This window comes from Anolis sagrei, chromosome 5 (genome assembly GCF_037176765.1).
Source record: "Anolis sagrei isolate rAnoSag1 chromosome 5, rAnoSag1.mat, whole genome shotgun sequence".
NCBI classification, from domain to species: Eukaryota; Metazoa; Chordata; class Lepidosauria; order Squamata; family Dactyloidae; genus Anolis; species Anolis sagrei.
Window position 1 is genome coordinate 863,578 of NC_090025.1, and position 21,260 is coordinate 884,837.

A 21,260-nucleotide genomic window follows, 5' to 3' on the forward strand; every position below is an offset into this window, starting at 1 on the left:
ATATATATATATATAATTTAGCAATGAAGACGAAACGGGGTAACCTGCTCCCTTACAGAGAACGGAGAGAGCGATGGGATCGGAGGTCTTGCTGGCGGTTGGGGTCTCCACTCGGCAGAGATATGTCCCAGCATCCTTCCGGGCCAAGGGGTGGAACTCCAGGGAATCCCCAAAGGCCTCCGAGAGAGGGAGAGCATCCTTGAACCAGGTGAAGTTGGAGGAAGAGGAGGAAGCGTTGTTGCTGCTCTGGAGGAGGCAGGACAGGCGGGCGGACTCCCCTTCGCGCACCGAGGAGGACGGCGAGACCAGGATCCTGGCCGCTAAAGAGATGAAGCAGCAAGACAGCACAATCATGATCCAGGCCGTTGCAACCAGGAGAGAGAGAGAGACAGGACGGTAGAGAGATTGACTCAAGTCTAATGCGCCACTGAATCTAATGTGCATCTAATGTGTTCTATGTTTCTACACTGCATGTTGACCCCACTTTAACTGCCAAGGCTCAAGGCTCTGGGAATTGCAGTATGGTAAGGTGCCAGCCCCCTTCGGCAGAGAAGAAAGACCTTTGCAAACTGTAACTCCCAGGATTCTATATCATTGAGGTGTGGAACTACAACTCACATGGCTGTTAAAGCAATGCCAAACTGCATTCATTCAATGTATTGTCGAAGGCTTTCATGGCCGGAATTATAGAATCATAGAATCCTAGAATCAAAGAGTTGGAAGAGATCTCATGGGCCATCCAGTCCAACCCCATTCTGCCAAGAAGCAGGAATATTGCATTCAAATCACCCCTGACAGATGGCCATCCAGCCTCTGCTTAAAAGCCTCCAAAGAAGGAGCCTCCACCACACTCCGGGGCAGAGAGTTCCACTGCTGAACGGCTCTCACAGTCAGGAAGTTCTTCCTCATGTTCAGATGGAATCTCCTCTCTTGTAGTTTGAATCACTGGGTTGTTGTAGGTTTTTTCGGGCTATATGGCCATGGTCTAGAGGCATTCTCTCCTGACATTTCGCCTGCATCTATGGCAAGCATCCTCAGAGGTAGTGAGGTCTGTTGGAAATCGGAAAATGGGTTGATATATCTGTGGAATGACCAGGGTGGGACAAAGGACTCTTGTCTGCTGGAGCTAGGTGGCAAGCTACCTCTGAGGATGCTTGCCATAGATGCAGGCGAAATGTCAGGAGAAATGCCTCTAGAACATGGCTCTATAGCCCGAAAAAACCCACAAGAACCTAGTGATTCCAGCCATGAAAGCCTTCGACACTAGGTGTGAATGTTTCAACTGAACACCTTGATTAGCATTTGATGGCCTGGCAGTGCCTGGGGCAATCTTTTGTTGAGAGGTGATTAGATATCCTAGATTGTTTCCCCTCTGCTGTTGTGCTGTTCTCATTTTAGAGTTTTTTTAAATACTGGTAGCCAGATTTTGTTCATTTTCATGGTTTCCTCCTTTCTGTTGAAACTGTCCACATGCTTATGTATCTCAATGGCTTCATTCAACCTCACAACAGGTTCTGTCTTAGGGTCGGCATAAATCAGAAATTACTTGAAGGCATGTAGCAACAACAACTAGTGAGAGCTACTGGATGGTGGAGTTGCCTGTTGCCTGGGAGTCAATTGGAATCTCCTTCTCTGTAGATTTTTATCCCGAGGCTGGGTGGCCATCTATTGGGAGGGTTCGGGTTGCTCATCTATTCCTTGGGTTGGACCGAATGGCCCTTGGGAGTCCCTTCCAACTCTAGTGGAATAGAGACAACCTGGGAGTCTGGCAAGGTCTCCTTCTCTCTCTGGAGGTTTCTAAGCAGGGGCTGAGTGGCCATCTGTTAAGAGGGCTTAGGTTGTGTTTACCTGCATAATAGAAGGGAGTTGGCTTGGGTGATTCAAGACTGGGTGTTTTGGACTTCAACTCCCACAACTTCCAGTGAGGTGGTGGATCTACCTCACTGGATCCTATTCTTGGTCTAACGTTGAGTCACTCCTGTCAAGTTCAGACTAAAACCAGGAATGGATTAGCTATGTCCCCCAGATGCCCCTGAAGATGGGTCTTACCTTCCACCACAAAGTCGATGGACGTGCTGGCCTCTCCGTAACGGTTCTGCGCGGAGCAGACGTATTGCCCTTCGTCCTCCAGGCCCAGGTCCTTGATGGTGGCCTTCAGGGCATTGTGGGTGGCGGCCAGGGTCACTCGGGGGTCGGTGGAGGCAGGGTTTCCGGTGCTGGAGCCCAGGGGGGCGTCGCCCTTGAACAAGGCCACCTCGGAGGGGGGGTCGCTGTCCACTGCGCACTGGATGACCCCCAGGCGGGCCCCCTGCGTCTCCAGGAAGGAGGTCAACACCAGTTGGCGAGGAGCGTCTGTGGACCGGAAAGTTCTTACAGTTTAATAAACTTCTCCCATGTCTTTATGATAGAAACAATTAGGAAATGACATTTTTCACCCAGGAACAAAAATCGTGTTACATATTATTATTATGTTTATGTTTATGTATATCCCGCTTTTTCTCTCCACAAGGAGACTCAAAGTGGATTCTGGAGATGGGCCTCTGAATGCTCACTAGGACTTCAATGGCCCAAGGAAGGGAATCAGTTGGCCAACGCCCTTCCGAGAACACATTGGAGGGCAAAGTATGACCTATGGAATGACCCAAATGGAGCTCCACTCACAGAAGACACGCAGCGTGACAGGTGGGGATGTGCGGAGGCCTCCCGTGCTCTGGGCCGCGCAATGGAAAGTGCCGGAATCGCTGCCGTTGGCCTTGGGGAAGACGAGGGCGTCCTCCTTGCCCTCTTGGAGCCACTTGCCATTCTTGTACCAGGTGAAGCGGGGCTCCTCTCCAGGGACCACGGTGGCCACGCAGGTGAGGGAGACCTGCGCACCTTCCGGAAGCTCCTTGGAGGGTTGGACCACCACCCTGGCCGCTGGGAGAGAAGAAGACAATGGGGGAAAGTTCATACAACCACACCCCAATTCTGGAGGAACCACTCTGGCTGCCTCTCAATAGAGTTCATGCCAGCATGAGCATGGGCATCTATGGGGGTGCCCTTGTGCATGTCTCGGAAACGGGGGAAATACAAAATGACATAACACACAAGAGGGTCTTCTCTATGGCTATGGGATGTCCTCCTCTTGGTGGAGTTATGGGCCAGGAAAAATCATTCCCAAGACATGGAATCCTAGAATTGATATCAAGCTGCTTTTAGGAGGATCTCCCTGAGAGAGAGATCCCTGAGGACTGCACCAAAGAGAGTCCTTAATAAACCTTGGTGAGGCCAGAGAAGGCCAATTTCAGCGATAAAAACATTTAAAATAATAAATCCTCACCAAAGCGGAGGAAGTTCAGCAATCGAGGTGTCTTTATTAGCGATTCAGCTGAGATCGGATGCATTGTAGGAATAATTCCACCACAAGCATAACGCTAGTGATTTTACAGAAATATTTATAGCGAAAATACAAAGGAAAACAATTCAAAACTCCCGCCCGCCCTCTGCCTCTGGAGGGCCAATCAGGAGGCTTTCCTTGCTTCTGAGGATGGACGAGTCAGAAGCAGGCAAGGCGGGACAACCGCAGACAATGAGGAAATGATGGGATTACAGATATCCTGCCAGCTGTGATGATTGTCTTTGTTTCTGGCCGGCAAGATACAATCTCTGTAAACAAAGGTTGTTCTGTCCATGATGAGTTTCGGTTGAGAATGACAACAGGGTGGACAGCGGACCTCAGGGGGTCAACGCTGCCCCTTTGTAATTTCAATCATTTTTTTCCTTGTCCTCAGGAACCCTTCTCTCACCAGACAGGCTCAGAAAATGAGAGAAAGAAGACATGGCTATTGTTTCATGCAGATCATAGAATCATAGAATCAAAGAGTTGGAAGAGACCTCATGGGCCATCATCCAGTCCAACCCCATTCTGCCAAGAAGCAGGAATATTGCATTCAAATCACCCCTGACAGATGGCCATCCAGCCTCTGCTTAAAAGCTTCCAAAGAAGGAGCCTCCACCACACTCCCTCCGGGGCAGAGAGTTCCACTGCTGAACGGCTCTCACAGTCAGGAAGTTCTTCCTCATGTTCAGATGGAATCTCCTCTCTTGTAGTTTGAAGCCATTGTTCCATTGTGTCCTAGTCTCCTGGAAGCAGAAAACAAGCTTGCTCCCTCCTCCTCCCTGTGGCTTCCTCTCACCTATTTATACATGGCCCTCATCATATCCCCTCTCTGCCTTCTCTTCTTCAGGCTAAACATGCCCAGTTCCCTAAGCCGCTCCTCATAGGGTTTGTTCTCCAGACCCTTGATCATTTTAGTCGTTAATCAACAAAAGTTAATCAACAAAAAAGAGTATCAGGGGAGGCAGGGGGTCTCCCTCGGGCATTTCCACATTTCCTGGTCACTTTTAGTAGGGCAAAAGTCAAGGGGGAAAGGGGGAAACAAACTACATTTCATACAATAATTTCTTTATACAAAGTTCATATAAAATTTCCCTTCCCACCCCACATCTTTATTTTATTACAACATTGATTTATTAAAAAGAAACTAGAAATCCCATGCCTCTGGGGAAGGTTTATGGAAGCGGAGGTGGCTTGTGATCCAAATCAGGCAGCAAAGAGTTATTTCTCTTGGTAGAAGTCAGCGGATGGGTGCTGAGTTGATAGATAACATGATCCATTGCTCGGTCCTTGGGGGAACTATAACTCTCACAAAGGGCAGAAGTCACTATCCCTTATTTGGGGGGGGGGGGGTGCTCGACATCATTATCGTAGAGTTGGAAGAGACCTCGTGGCCCATCCAGTCCAACCCCATTCTGACAAGAAGCAGGAAAGTGGCCTTCAAAGCACCCCATGTCCCTGGTAGGATTGGCACCTGGGATGTTAAACTGATCCGAGTGTGGAGAGGCTGGACCACAAATATCATATCCGGCCGGGCAAAAGTGACCAGTCCAGATGTCATGTCCGGGAGTGTCAACAGAGATAAGCAAGGAGGGGCAATCTATCTATATATATAAAAATGCTCTGTGCATAATGAGTACCTTAAAAACAAAAGAACCAATGAACGAAATCACACCAAATTTGGCAACAAAACGTCTCACAACACAAGGAGTGACCATCACTCAAAGAATTATGATTTTGTCATTTGGGAGTTGGAGTTGCTGGGATTTATAGTTCACCTACAATCAAAGGTGCCTTCCCCTACCCTGTTATACGCCTGCAAAACGTGGACTGTACAGAAGTCAACATCGACACTGAAATACAACACCGCCTGAGCTCTGCGAGTGCAGCATTTTTCTGAATGAAGCAGAGAGTGTTTGAGGACCGGGACTTCCATAGGGAGACCAAGGGACTTGTTTATAAAGCTATAAAGCTTCTCGGTGGTGGCCCCCCGGCTGTGGAACACCCTCCCTGCTGAAGTTAGACAGGCGCCCTCTCTGATGGCCTTTCGTAGGGGCCTGAAAACATGGCTCTTCGAGCAGGCCTTCAACTGAGTGTATTGGAATGACAATGGAACGAACTAGGACTACGAATTTTGGCTATGACCCCAGGACTTGACGAAGCGGATTTTAGTGTGGGTATATGTTATGTTGTATTTGTCTGGTCTGTGTCGCCACGGCTCACTGTACACTGTCTGTTTGTTGTTGTTCACCGCCCCGAGTCGCCCTCGGGCTGAGAGGGGCGGTCAATAAATGCAAGAAATAAATAAATAATAAATAAATTCCCCTCCCAACCCTGCTCTATGCCTGCGAAACGTGGACTGTCTACAGACGTCACATGCAACTCCTGGAACGATTCCATCAGCGCTGCCTCTGGAAAATCCTGCAAATCTCCTGGGAAGACAGGCAGGGAAACCTCAGCATGCTGGAAGAAGCAAAGATCACCAGCATTGAAGCGATGGTCCTTCGCCACCAACTCCGCTGGGCCGGTCACGTTGTCCGGATGCCCGACCACCGTTTCCCAAAGCAGTTGCTCTACTCTGAACTTAAGAATGGAAAACGGAATGTTGGTGGACAGGAAAAGAGATTGAAAGATGGGCTCAAAGCCAACCTTCAAAACTCTGGCATAGACACTGAGAACTGGGAAGCCCTGGCCCTTGAGCGCTCCTGCTGGAGGTCAGCTGTGACCAGCAGTGCTGCAGAATTTGAAGAGGCACAAATGGAGGGCAAAAGAGAGAAACATGCCAAGAGGAAGGCACGTCAAGCCAACCCTGACTGAGACCGCCTCCCACCTGGAAACTAATGCCCTCACTGCGGGAGAAGATGCAGGTCAAGAAGAGGTCTCCACAGCCACATACGGACCCACCCCCTGGACACCGAACTTGGAGGACCATCATCCTCAGACTATGAGGATCGCCTAACTAACAATCAAAGAGCATTCTGAACCCCACCAACGATGGAACTGAACCAAACTTGGCACACACAACTCTCATGACCAAACAAAAAACACTAGAAGGGTTTGGTAGGCATTGACCTTGAGTTTGGGAGTTGTAGTTCACCTACATCCAGAGAACACCGTGGACTCAAACAACGATGGATCTGGACCAAACTTGGCACAAACACTCAATATGCCCAAATATGAACACAGATGGAGTTTGGGAGAAATAGACCTTGACATTTGAGAGTTGTAGTCACTGGGATTCACAGTTCACCTACAATCAAAGAGCATTCTGAACCCCACGAACGACAGAATCGGGGCAAACTTCCCACACAGAACCCCATGACCAACAGAAAATACTTAAGGCCATCCAGAGCAGCCAACTCACTTTGGGCGCCGAAGAATTGCTCGGCGGTGGCACTTCCGAGGGTGTTGGTAGCCTGGCAGCGGTAGTCGCCCTCGTCCTCTGGAGCCACTTCCCGGATCTCCAGCCTCAAGGAGTTGCGAGCGGAGGAGACGCTGACCCTCTGGCTGGGCGCCGAGTGCGAACTGGTGGAGGCCAAGAGGTGCTGGGCCCGGAAGAGGCTCAAGGCGGAGGCAGGGTTGCTGTCCACCGTGCAGTGGACAATGGCCGAGCGGCCCTCCTGCGCCTCCTGGAACAAGGCCAACCAAGGGGTCCTGGGAGGGTCTGCGGAGGCAAAGAAAGTCCTTACATGAGCATCCTGTGAATGGGAGTTGTAGTCCAACACTGCTTTGGACGGGACTGCAGGGTAATGGACACTTGAGCTATGGCAGGAGTGATAATGATGATGCTGATGATGAAGGGAGCTAAGGTAGCTGTGGAGTGGCCAGATCTGCAGCTATGATAAGGGGACCTAAGGTAAGTGGTAGGTGATGGGAGTTGTAGTCCAATACATCGAGAAGGGGCTGCATTGGACGTGACTACGGGATGATAGACACTTTAGCTGTGGTGGGAGTGATGATGATGATGATGATGAAGGGAGCTAAGGTAGCTGTGGAGTGGCCAGATCTGCAGCTACAATAAGGGGACCTAAGGTAAGTGGTAGGTGATGGGAGTTGTAGTCCAAAACATCGAGAAGGGGCTGCATTGGACGTGGCTACAGGTTGATGGACACTTTAGCTATGGTGGGAGTGATGATGATGATGATGCTGATGATGAAGGGAGCTAAGGTAGCTGTGAAGTGGCCAGATCTGCAGCTATGATAAGGGGACCTAAGGTAAGTGGTAGGTGATGGGAGTTGTAGTCCAATACATCGAGAAGGGGCTGCATTGGACGTGGCTACGGGTTGATGGACACTTTAACTATGGTGGGAGTAATGATGACGATGATGCTGATGATGAAGGGAGCTAAGGTAGCTGTGGAGTGGCCAGATCTGCAGCTACGATAAGGGGACATAAGTGGTAGGTGATGGGAGTTGTAGTCCAAAACATCTAGAAGGGGCTGCATTGGACGTGGCTACAGGTTGATGGACACTTTAGCTATGGTGGCAGTGATGATGATGCTGATGATGATGATGAAGGGAGCTATGGTAGCTGTGGAGTGGCCAGATCTGCAGCTACGATAAGGGGACATAAGTGGTAGGTGATGGGAGTTGTAGTCCAAAACATCTAGAAGGGGCTGCATTGGACATGGCTACAGGTTGATGGACACTTTAGCTGTGGTGGGAGTGATGATGATGATGAGGATGATGATGAAGGGAGCTATGGTAGCTGTGGAGTGGCCAGATCTGCAGCTACCACAAGGGGACCTAAGTGGTAGGTGATGGGAGTTGTAGTCCAAAACATCTAGAAGGGGCTGCATTGGACGTGACTACGGGTTGATGGACACTTTAGCTATGGTGGGAGTGATGATGATGATCATGATGATGAAGGGAGCTATGGTAGCTGTGGAGTGGCCAGATCTGCAGCTACCACAAGGGGACCTAAGTGGTAGGTGATGGGAGTTGTAGTCCAAAACATCTAGAGGGGGCTGCATTGGACGTGGCTACGGGTTGATGGACACTTTAGCTATAGTAGGAGTGATGATGATGATGACAACAGGAGCTATGGTAGCTGTAGAGTGATGGGATTTGTAGTTTGTGGATGAATAGGGTTGTAGTCCAAAATGGGACTGTGTTGGAGCTGGTTGTGGGATGATTGAGGCATCAGCTACAGTGGGAGCTAGGATGATTGGAACTATGGGATGATGGGACTTGCAGCTATGATAACGGGACCTAAGGTAAGTGGTATGTGATGGAAGTCGTAGTCCAACATGTCTGAGGGACCTTCCACACAGCCCTATATCCCAGAATATCTGCCTTGAACTGGGTTATCTGAGTCCACACTTAGATAATGTGGGCTTTCCTGCCTTGATATTCTGGGAAAGAGGGCAGTATGGAAGGGCCCTGGATGGGGGATGTAGTTTGTGGATGATAGGGTTGTAGTCCAAAATGGAACTAAGTTAGAACTGTCTGTGGGATGAGAGGCATCAGCTATGGCGGGAGTGACGATGATGGGAACTCTGCTGGCTGTGGAGTGATGGGATTTGTAGCTTTCCATGAGGCTGTGATAATGGGGGCCTGTGGTGGGTGTTGTAGTCCAGTGCTTGCAGGAGGGACTACCCTGGACCTGGCTGTGAGGTTATGGAGGCTCAGTGTCTCCATCACCTCACAGTGTCTCCATCACCTCTGGCGCCCCACGAAAGCCCTGTGATTGGCCCTGATGCATGGCAAAGACCCCTAAATTCCAGCTCTATAGCACTATGATAATGGGGGCCTGTGGTGGGTGTTGTAGTCCAATGCTTGCAGGAGGGACTACATTGGACCTGGCTGTGAGGCAATGGAGGCTCAGTGTCGAAGCCCAGCATGTCCAGAAGGTGCATCGCTATGTGCTGGGAAAAGGAGGGACTCACAGAGGACGTTCAAGGGGAGGGCCTGGGAGGAATGGAAGATGAGGCTCCATAATCCACTCCAGAATGCATTGTCTCCCTTCATCCCGTCTCCCTCCCTTCTCATTCGCTGGAGCATCGAGGCAGCAGGAGCCTCCTGATAGGCTCTGGCACCCCACGAAAGCCCTGTTATTAGCCCTGATGCATGGGGGATGGCCAAGCCTCCCCTGATTGGCCTCTGCCTCCTGACAAAGACCCCTAAATTCCAGCTCTATAGCACTGTGATAATGGGGGACTGTGGTGGGTGTTGTAGTCCAATGCTGGCAGGAGGGACTACATTGGACCTGGCTGTGAGGCGATGGAGGCTCAGTGTTGAAGCCCAGCATGTCCAGAAGGTGCATCGCTATGTGCTGGGGCAAGGAGGGACTCACAGAGGACGTTCAAAGGCAGGGCCTGGGAGGCCTCGCTCCCCTTGTCGTTCTGCACTTTGCAGGAGTAGTAGCCGGTGTCTCCGACCGCGGCCTCCTGGAAGACGAGGCTCTGCGCCGTGCCCTCCTTGATCCAGAGGTTGTTCTTGTACCAGCTGTAATGGATGCCTTGCTCCTCTTCCCCGGGGACATCGCAGGTCAAGGTGACCGCTTCCCCTTCCCGGATGTCAGAGGAAGGGCTCACTGACAACACCGCGGCTGGGGAAAGAAGGAGGAAAACAAGAGAGAAAGGAAATATAAGTATTCCAGTACACTCACTCTCAAAATCATAGGACTATAGAGTTGGAAGGGACCCCATGTTGCAGTTGCAGAGTAGGCTTCACCTTGCTTCCAAACACCACCACACAAGAGCTGTAGTTTTATAGTTTATTGAGGAAAAAATCCAAGTCAAAATAAAGAATAAGCATTGTAAAGTTCCAAAGATTAAGGTTAAAAGCAGAATATAGTTCCAAAGATCTTCAGGTAAAAGCAGGAGACACAATCCTATTGGCAAAGTCCAAACCAGAGTCCCAGGTACAAGCAATGAAACAATTGCCCCATGAATCACAATGCAAGAAATCCCAAGCGTACTGCTTTCCAGGCTAAGGTTATTCCTTGAAGCTTTCAGGCTAATAAGCTATGTTGAACTGACACTTTCCCTCGGTTTGCAAGAAGCCTAAATACCTTTCTAACATGAAAACATTACATGAAATCATTGCAATGACCTTTCACCGAGCTGTCCTCTCATCTGCCAGCCAGGCGAGAACTCCGCCTGACCCTCAAATCAAGACGAGTTTGCCGGGTCAGGTCACTATCAAGGCTTTCAGTACTTTCAGTATCAACGTGGGAAGGAAGCAAATGCCTCCCCACCTGTTCACTATCTCTTTCGTTAAAATTCTTTTCTCCTGAGAATCGCTGTGTTGATGTTGACTCTGCACTGTCTTTGCTGTCTGTGGGAGCCACAGGCCCAGAGATCTGAGGCACAGAAAAAGAGCCAGGAATCTGAAACCCATCATCCTCATCATCACAGAACATGTCAGCCACAACACCCCAGGGGTCATTCTTAAACTGTTTGGGATTCGCTTTCCTCAACGTTTGGGTCACAACAGTAAAAAGTTCATGATTGCCAACCAAGTGGCTGTTTTAGATATGTACACTGTAATGGAAAAGCTAATTATAATGGAGGGTTTTTTTTGTCTATATTTATTTATTTATTTATAATTATTATTGTTGATATTATGGTAAGGGCAATCAGGAGCTTGTTACATTTGATTGGTCGTCGTGTTACCATGAATCCATAGCTTTTGCAGTAGAAATGCATCCATTTTAGAGTGGCTAGCAAGAAAAGGGGCGGAGCTAGAAGAAAAAGGGAACATTTTAAAAAGTAGTGAGTCTCTAGCCAGGAGCTAGAGGGAAGAGGATCGGTATTTAAGTTTGTCGCTTTCATTGTTATATTGAAGTAAAGAAAAAAAACTAATATAAGTCAAAATGCTCAGTTAGGTAGAACTGAGAAACAGATATTCCTTTAGAGACTAAGTTTTCAGTTAAACTATTGACGGAAGAGAGTGACTCAAAGTCAAAAGCTAAACAACCAGGAGGCTGAGGAGAAATATATTTTGAAGGAGAAGAAAGTGTCTTAACAGAGTGGAAACAAGGTAAACTGTTTTGAAAGTTATGTAATAACATTTTTTTATGTATTCAACAGAGTGAAAGACAGTTACAATAATATCCAAGTGGAACTGAAGTAAAGTACTTTGTAACAGATAAGCTTATGTGCCAAAGAATTCATAAATAAACATATTTTTGTTTCAACATATATATTAAAGTCTCGTGTCAAGTTACAGGACGAAAGTTACGTGGCTGGAAATCAGTTGGAGATCATATTGATGTAACCTGTGAGGAGTAGTTGGAAGCTACTCCAGGTTTCGGTTACACATTGGATTAACAGAGTAGAAACAAGTTAAACTGTTTTGAAAGTTATGTAATAACAATTTTTTTATGTATTCAGCTGAGTGAATGACAGTTACAATAATATCCAAGTGGAGCTGAAGTAAAGTACTTTGTAACAGATAAGCTTATGTGCCAAAGAATTCATAAATAAACATTTTTTTGTTTCAACATATATATTAAAGTCTCGTGTCAAGTTACAGGACGAATGTTACGTGGCTGGAAATCAGTTGGAGATCATATTGATGTAACCTGTGAGGAGTAGTTGGAAGCTACTCCAGGTTTCGGTTACACATTGGCTTAACAGAGTAGAAACAAGTTAAACTGTTTTGAAAGTTATGTAATAACATTTTTTATGTATTCAACAGAGTGAAAGACAGTTACATTCATATCCAAGTGGAACTGAAGTAAAGTACTTTGTAACAGATAAGCTTATGTGCCAAAGAATTCATAAATAAACATATTTTTGTTTCAACATATATATTAAAGTCTCGTGTCAAGTTACAGGATGAATGTTACGTGGCTGGAAATCAGTTGGAGATCATATTGATGTAACCTGTGAGGAGAAGTTGGAAGCTACATAATGACTCCAGGTTTGGGTTACACATTGAAGAAATATGCACAGACATCTAAAAATTGCATCATGTAACAAACATATATAAAGAAAGGTGACACAGAGAAAGAGATAGTGTGTTTCAGGTGAGAACTACAAGACACTGAATTCGTGAGGTTTGATTCCTCACTCTCCTCATGTTGCCTCATTGCCTCACATGCACATACGTATCTATATAAATAAAAATGTAATGTTTGTTTGTGGGATTAACATAACTCAAAAGCCACAGGACGAATTGACAACAAATTTGAACAGCATACACCTAACAACCCAATGAGTGTTCATCACTTCTAAAACACACACACACACAAACCAGCAGAACAGACTTAAAAAAAACCCAAAATACACCATATATACATATACACATGCACTCATATACATATTAGGGCTGGGCGGTTTCGTTTCGTTAATTCGTAATTCGTTAAAAATTCGTTATTTTTTTTGTTAACGAAGCGATAACGAACCATTCTGGAGCAACTTAAAAACGAAACGAATTTTTCAATTCGTTTCGTAAATGCTTCGTATTTCGTTATGTATTCGTTTCGTTATTGGTTTGAGGTCGTTTCGTTATTATTTCCGCATGTCTGGGGCAAGTTTTATAGTTGTTTTTTGTTTAATTAGTGAAAAAAATTATAATATCACACCAACAGTCAACAACAGAGGGAGAGGGAAGCTTCAGAAGTTTTTTTAGCGTATTGCGCGATCGTGGCTGCCATTAACGAATCGATTCGTTATTGTTTTGTAATTTTTTTACCATTTACGAAATTTCGTAAATATCGAACTTTTTTTAAGGAAAATTTAGGAATTCTTTTAAATATCGAAACGCAAAAAACCCCAAAAAACGAATCGATTTTAGAAACAAATTTTTCCGTTGTTACCCAGGCCTAATACATATACACATACATACACACATACATACACACACATATATATACACAAGCACACACAAATATACACACATACATATACATACACATATATATCATTAACACACAAATATATACATGCTCACATATATGCACACATATATACATATGCACATGCACACAAATATACATATACAAATACATACACACATGTGTACACAGAAATATGCATATAGACAAGTACACGCATATACACAATACATATATATACACCCATATATATATACCGTGTGTGTGTGTGTGTATGTGTGTGTGTGTGTGTGTGTGTGTATACACACATACACACACACATATATACACACACACGCAAACACACATATATACACATATACACACACAGAAAACACATATATACAGACTGGGCCACAGCAATGTGTGGCAGGGGATGGCTAGTATGTTCTATATAGGCAGAGGTGGGATATCCAAGGTCTTGGTATACAGTCCCTTGGGAATGCCCGCCCTGTCTCGTTACATACATCAGTCTGTAATGCAGTATTTACAGTGGACTCTGCAGAAGATACCTCAGCTGTCCTTCATATAAGGCAGTGGTTCTCAACCTGTGGGTCCACAGGTGTGTTGGCCTACAACTCCCAGAAATCCCAGCCAGTTTCCTAAGCTGTTAGGATTCCTGGGAGTTGAAGGCCAAAACATTTGGGGACCCACAGGTTGGGAACCACTGATACAAAGGGACATCAGCCTACAAATGAAAATTGCAAATGAAAATGGCTGTTTTCAAAGACTCTACACATCTTTTTAGCTGAAAGCATGCACCTGGCCTTCCTCTTTGATACTCACAGAAAACGTGGAGCGTGACGCCTTCCGCCACTACACTGCCCACGGGGTTCTCAGCCTCACAGCGGTAGAGCCCATAATCCCCGCGGGCCACGCTCCGGAGAGTCTTCACCTGTGCGCCTCCAGGGAGAAGGAGGCCGTCCTTGAACCACTTGTAAGCACTGACTCCAGGGAAGCTGCTGTTGACGCCGCAGGTGAGGGAAGCAGTGTCTCCCACCCGGATGTTCTTCGCGGAGGGGCTCAGCGACAGCGTCACCCCTTTGGGGACATCTGGGGGCAAAGGCAACACAAGCTGAGGCTGCGCCCACAATGCGGAATGAAGGCAGTTTGGCACCACTTGAATGTTAGATAGATAATGCATTGTTAGACAGGAATGTGTTGGTTGTAACCCTATTGTCGAAATACAGTTCTTGTTGGGACTCAGCCTGGGCTTGAACCTGTGAATGTGTTTCAGTCTCCTGATGTTTCTGTGTCTGATGTGGGTAATGAGGAGGGAAATCCGACCCCTGTTGCTTCTGATGTGGGGGATGCTGGGCCTGACTCTGAGGTGCAAGATGGAGACACTTTGGTCAATGAGTTTCATGCAGACATTGACAGAGAGGCTTCGGTGCAAAGGGCAGATTCTCATGAGAATGTTTCTGTCAGGCCTTGGGAGAAAGGTTTACTCCCTCCGCCTGTGAGCTCTCCAGATTCTAGTTTGGAAAACAGTCTGACACCTGGGAAAGTTAATGAGGAGTCAGATAAGCAGAGTCGGCGGCTGGAGATGAGCCAGAATCGACAAGAGGACCAATGTTTGTGTAGATCCGAAAGAATGTGTCAGTTAAGGTCAAAGACTGGAGGAAAACGAAACCAGTTTTTGGGATTTAAGATTTGCCTTTAGAAAATCTTGTCAGATCAGGCATCGCTTGGAAACCAAGTGCAAGCCTCATGGAATTCCTGTTTAAGTAGTCTCATCTTCATGGATTTTTCTAGCCTTTCAACTTAACTAGCAGCATCTGGTCTGTTCTTGCTTCATGTTTGATTCCTGTCTGGATAATCATTGCCTTGGATTGTATTTTTATGCTTTTTGAATGTTGCTTTTGATTGCTACATTTGGACACTGTTTTATCGTGCTACCTTTGAATGCCTTATTGCTTTTTGGAATCTTCTCTATCTTTACAAGCATTTATTTCTACTGGCTTTTTTGCTAAGCTTTAATAAAAAGGATTGTTCCTTCACTCAACGTGTGATGTGTTTATAGTCAGAGGGGCCATTTCCTGCTCTGGAGTGCAACAGTTCTAATGGATATGTGGTCACACACCTGCTGAAGGGTTAAGTGGGTGGTGATGTGTACCTGAAGGGACATGCAAAGGAGCTGAGTCATGACCATGTGACAAGCATGATGAGAGTTGCGTCATTCACTGTTGTCCCTGTTTGATGACAGGAAGCAATGGGTATAAAAGTGGGCAGCAAGCATGTGCTCTCTCTCATGCTATGATTCTCTTGCTTCTCACTGTTCATCCATTGTTGCTGTCTGTTACTTTCGTGAGTATATCTCTGTATAGGTGATCAGGAGATCCTGATGTGTGTATATAGCTGTACATAAAACAATATGTCAAGATTAAAAACTCCACCGAGAGCTTTGGAAGAAAATTGAGTCAATGTGTTTTCTAAAACAGTGAGCGGCACAAGGTTAGGCTGTGCCGTAAAACTCTGCTGTCAACTGATAAAGGACTCTGCTATGTTTGGGTTGAGTTTTATAGCTTGCCTCTGAGACAGTCAGGTGCGCAATGTTAGGGAGAGTGTGATTAAAGAAGGAGTAAACTGTACATCATGCACCCATCATGCTGTTTTCCAACACAAATTGAGTTCATGCTCCAGTGTGTGAACCCTAGTGAACCATCCATGCCTGCATCTGCGCTATAAAATGTCTGCAGTTTGATCCTGCCTTAAGAGTTGAGTTGGAACTCGCAACCTTCTTCAAGCCTTCACTAGTTATTTGTTTGTATATAATTCAGATTGTTTACAATATTGTCTATATGTGTATGGGTTTGCAGCTTTCCTTAAGTCTTTGTTGTGGGAGGGGCTACAGACCATGTGATCAGAACTGGGGCTGTTCAGGACTCAGACTCCATTTTAGAGACAGTATGCTTTCAGACGCTAGTAGAAACAGTACAGTTTAGAAGACTGTAGAAACTGAATGTTTTTAGAAATCGGGATTGTGGCGCAGCTGCCTGAGTGTCCGCTGCATTAAGATCACTCTGACCAAAAGGTCATGAGTTTGAAGCCAGCCCGGGTTGGAGTGGGTTTCCAACCAATTATGTGTAGCCTGTTGTCAACCTTTGCAACCCGAAAGACAGTTGCATCTGTCAAGTAGGAAAATTAGGTACCACCTCAAAGTGTGGGGAGGCTAAATTAACTGATTTATGAGGCCATAAAGAAGACTCCGGCAAAGCATTCCAGCAGGGAAGCATGCGGGGAATGCGGAAGTGCTTTATCAGCGTCGCAGATGGGCGATGAAAGCAACAGCTCCCCTGGCGGCCAGAAAAAGTGAAATAGCCTCTGTGTATTTCTGTATATGTTGTATGTCAAAATTGGCATTAAATGTTTGCCATATATGTGTACGCTGTTATCTGCCCTGAGTCCCCTGCGGGGTGAGGAGAAGGGCCGAATAGAAAAGCTGTAAGTAAATAAATAAATAAAATAATAAAAACTGAACGCCTTGGAGAATAGAGACTCCATTAGCCTCTCAGAACAGAGAGGTGTTTGAACTTTGGACTGTTAAGATTATGAGAAAGATCCCCTGTGTTATCGGCACATAGAAACGACTTCAAATCCTCTCTGTAACCAGACTGATGTACCTGTATGCTGAATACATGAAGTTTGTGAGTAAATCAAGTATATTACTTTTAAAGAAGTCTGCTTATTTTTGGTCTCTTGAGAGTATGATTTAAACCAAGATGTTTTAAAGGAGAGGAGATGTTTTTTGGACAACTGAAAACAACACTTCTGAAACTCTGCTATATGTGTGTGTACGTGTGCACGTGTGTTTTTGTGCATTGGCATATCCTTGTCCCTAACAGTTCAAAGAGATACCTAGGTGTATCTGTTTAAGAGCTGAGAGACCTAGTTGCCTTGCATGAATACTAGTGGAGATTTACTATTAAGGAGAAGGTCAACTCAAGCAAATTTTTAACTCTTCTCAGGGAGATTCCTGGTTTTCCCAAATAGTTCTGAATGCCATTTTCCAAAAGGTTATGGAGATTTCCATTTCCCAAAAGGTTATGGTATGATTTTCCCAAAAGGTTATGATTTCTAACAAGGTCATGCCTTTCCAAAGATCATAATTCTCCAAAATGTTGTGTCTCAATGCTATGGAATCCTGGGAGATGTAGCTCGGCCCTCTTGTGTAGAGAAGGCTGAAGACCACGCAAAACCGCAACTCCCAGAATCCCATCGCATTGAGCCATGGGAGTTACACATGGTGCCAAAGAGCATGAATGCAACGGTGTGGATCCACGTACATTTGACGCTGAGGGTGAGCCTCCCTGCCGCCGTCTGTCCCCCGACGGAGAGCTCGCAGCTGAGCTTCCTCCCGTGGTCCTTCCAGGAGGGAGTCAGCCGGAGGATCTGGCGCTTGACCGCTCCGCTGGTGTCCAGCTGGACCTCCTCGGTGACCTGAGTGTCCTCCGCGACGTAGCCCACCCACCGCAGGGCGCTGCTTTCGTCGAAGGGACAGACGTAGGGGCTGGAGCACTTGAATTCCGCCGGAATCCCCTCGCGGAGCTCTTCTGGGGAGGAGACGCCGGGCCGTTCTGGGGCGTCTAAGGAAAACAGAAGAGGAATTACCTGTGTAACGAAGCCTCCCTTCTGCTGACACCAAAGAAGTACTATTTCCACTGAATGTGAGGAAGTACTAATTTTCCTTGATGCCAACAATATTTGTAATGAACCTTCTTTTAGATATCAATTAAGCTGCCACCAATATGTTTAGAGACGCTGGTTTATGTCTCTGTTTATCTTTAGTTGTATTGTGAGGTGACGTTGGTAGTGTGGAATGTACCAAGCATAAAAGCAATGGAGAAGGCAGGTTTGAAATACAAAGAGAACAAGTTTTATTGTTAACAGAACATAATTGTTGCAGTTTTGAGAATTTGAACTTGGCACAAGGCTTGATGTTACAAAATGGCTGGTTTGAGATACATTCAAGCTTCTGATGTTACAATTCTATAAACTCCTTCTTTAGTGAAGTGCTTTTTATTACTTCAGAGTTCCCTATTGTGAATATTCCACACTGTTTGTCCTATACTCGGATCAAACCACTTTCCTTACTGGCAATCCTTAAAACCCCTTCTGTTAGATTCTTTTAACCTAAGCAATCTAACAAGGTAACACTTTCAGCTCTCTTGCTGAAGAAATATTCACAAATCCTAAGAACTAACTGAATTCTCACAGCTCCACAACCCAGAGCCCTAACTGACTCTGATCCTCTTCCCCGGGTCTCATCCACCGGACTAAACTACTTTTCCCAGAGTCCTTTCTTGACTCTGCTATTTCCCAGAGCCCTTAACTGGCTCTGCTCTTCTCCTCAGGGTCTCTTCCTCCTGACTGGAAATTAACTGACACTTTCAAACCTTTTTCTCCTTAAGCTCCGCCCACCTCCTCTTCTGCCTTGTCTTGTCATGTCACCATGGCAACCTATCCCTCACAGCTAGGCCATGGCAATAAATGTAATACATAAATACAGTTTAAACACATTATAAATAACACTTTATAATAAACATTATAAATACAGTTTAAACACATTATAAATAACACTTTATAATAAACACATCTCTACACCTGCATTGCCTCCAGTCTCATGCACCACTGAATCTAATGCGCACGTCCATTTTCCAAACCCGGAATTTGTAAAAAAGCTGGCAAATGCCATGCACAGTGGCCAAACGTGGACTCTTTACAATTTGGCCAAAATAGGTGTGCGTTGCAGTTGCTGCCGGCTTAGGACACCTTCTTTAAAACACAAAAGTGTTACAACACCAAAGATTCCAGCAACATAAAGCAAAGATGTATCATCAAAGGCTTTCATGGCTGGAATCATTGAGTTGTGGTAGGTTTTCCTGGCTGTCTGGCCATGTTCTAGAAGCATTCTCTCCTGACATTTCACCTGCATCTAGGGCATTCATCCTCACCTCACAACCTCTGAGGGTGCCTGTGCTGGTATGGCTGTACCAGGAGCGCTGACTTCATTTTCTTTCTCTTAAATGTCTGCATGCATTCCAAGGTTTCAGGCATCCTGCAAAGGGGACTTCCCTCGGTTTGCATTTATAGGGCCAATGACCCATCAATCATTGTTAAGTTTTGGTTCCGCCCCTTTCCCCAGGGCCCTGAGAGGAGAGGGAGCCATGTTTAGTTCAGTCTTACAGAAGGAAATTAAGCTACAGGACATGGACCAGCTCCACCTGCAGAAAAGCTTCATTTCCTACAGCTTCCGGGGAGAAATAGTCCCAAAACACTGGCTGGGAACTTACAGCCTCTCAGCCTTACAGCATTTGGGGGAAATAAAGCCTTGACTGGTAGGTCTGCTCGGGACCCAAGAAGTAGTTTGGAACCGGTAGTAGGACCCACGTCAGCAAAGCCTAGATAGTAGATTGCCGAGGAGAGGTTAAAAAAGGGTTTTCCTTTCAAAAGAAAAGAAAGTTCTCAAAGCCAGTTGCCTGTCCCTTGTAGACAAGATTAAGAAAGCCACCAGTCATTTGTATGATTGTCGCTGAAGACTGAAGAAGTATTTGTTTAATTTGTTCAACAATAAAGGACTTTGTCGATTGCTGAAGTTCCCTCCTCTCAGGATATTTCTGCCTCTTTGCAACCCTGGAACATGTGATGAGCTCCGTGCTTCTCCATGCTTGCAAAGGCTGGCGTGTTCTATGAGGGGGAATGTCTCAGTGTGATGAGGTTGATTGCCAGAGTTTCCTCCTTTCAGGACACTTCTGCCTCTTTCCAACCACGGAGGGCTACGCATAACTGCCAGAAGTAGTTTAACTCATGTGATGAGCTCCATGCCCCTCCATGCTTGCAAAGAGGCTGAAGTGTCCTTCCAGGGGGAATGTCTCCATGTGATAAGGCAGATAAACACCCAAGATGGGAGGGCTTGGCTGGTGCCTTCCTGCCTGGCAGAAGAGGATCAGACTGGATGACCTTTGGGGACCTCTCCCAACTCTGTTATTCTAGGCCAGTGGTTCTCAACCTGGTGTCCCCAGGTGTTTTTGGCCTTCAACTCCCAGAAATCCTAACAGCTGGTGATCTGGCTGGTATTTCTGGGAGTTGTAGGCCAACAACCTCTGGGGACCCCAGGTTGAGAACCACTGTTCTAGGCTTCTCCTCCTCCTCCTCCTACTTACCAGCCACAGTCAGCTGAAGGGCCTTCTGCTCGGTCCAGCGGTTGCCCTCACTGACCTCAAAGCGGAAGTTGTAGCTGCCGGCGTCCTGGCCGGTGAGGCTCCTGAGGAGCAGGGTGCAGTTGCGCCGGAGAGGGTCTCCCAGCAGCTCGGTGCGGTCCCGGAACTGGGCCTCGGCCATGTCGGGTCTGGCGGAGTGGAAGGCCACCACCTTCTTCCCAGCCTGGTCCTTGTACCAGATGGCGGCGATGCCCTCGCGGGGGACGGCCACGTTGTTCGGGAAGAAGAAGGTGCAAGGGAAGACCGCGCAGGAGCCCCGCACGCTCTTCAGGCTCCCCGGGTACGAGGCGCCCCACGAGGCCCAGGCTGCAAGGAGAAAGACTTCAGCAGGGGTGAAAGGTCACAGAGGGAGAGCAGACGGAGCACACCTGCCTGCCCACCTGTCTGCCTGCCTGCCCAGGAGAGAGTTCAGGTGCATACAGCTTGCAGAGAATGGCCAAGAAGAAGAAGCATGAAAGTGCATTGAGGGTGACACTGCAGACATGTGTCACGTTGAAGCCAGGCTTCTCCAAGAGACCACCTCTGGCAGCAACACCACAGGCCCTGTTATTTGCTCTTTAGAGAATTCTGTTGGAGTCTTAAAATATACTAACTATTCTGGAGAGACAATGCTGGGTCACTTTAAGCATTTTAAGTGCTGATTCACAGTGACTCAGCATGAGGATAAGGAAGCCCCAAAGTTAGCTTTGCACCAGGTGGAAAAGATAACACAAGCATGAGTGGAACATGACAGTTGCAGGAAGAGAGTCCACCTACACATCAGGAAGAACTTCCTGCTTCCTGGGAGTCCAGTGGCATCTCCTTCCTTCTCTAGAGCAGTGGTTCTCAACCTTCCTAAT

General features: G+C 46.7%; 1 protein-coding gene across 1 annotated transcript in view; it reads right to left on the reverse strand.

The window, feature by feature from the left end:
* SIGLEC1 (sialic acid binding Ig like lectin 1) overlaps nt 1-21,260 on the reverse strand; it is a 72,697-nt gene that overhangs the window by 42,158 nt on the left and 9,279 nt on the right. The window contains exons 3-10 of the mRNA XM_067468422.1: nt 20,365-20,727; nt 17,488-17,787; nt 13,988-14,254; nt 9,671-9,925; nt 6,741-7,040; nt 2,662-2,916; nt 2,050-2,352; nt 57-320 (exon numbers count right to left, since the gene is read on the reverse strand). Coding sequence (XP_067324523.1) covers nt 57-320; nt 2,050-2,352; nt 2,662-2,916; nt 6,741-7,040; nt 9,671-9,925; nt 13,988-14,254; nt 17,488-17,787; nt 20,365-20,727 — 2,307 coding nt within the window. The remainder of the gene's footprint in view (nt 1-56; nt 321-2,049; nt 2,353-2,661; nt 2,917-6,740; nt 7,041-9,670; nt 9,926-13,987; nt 14,255-17,487; nt 17,788-20,364; nt 20,728-21,260) is intronic.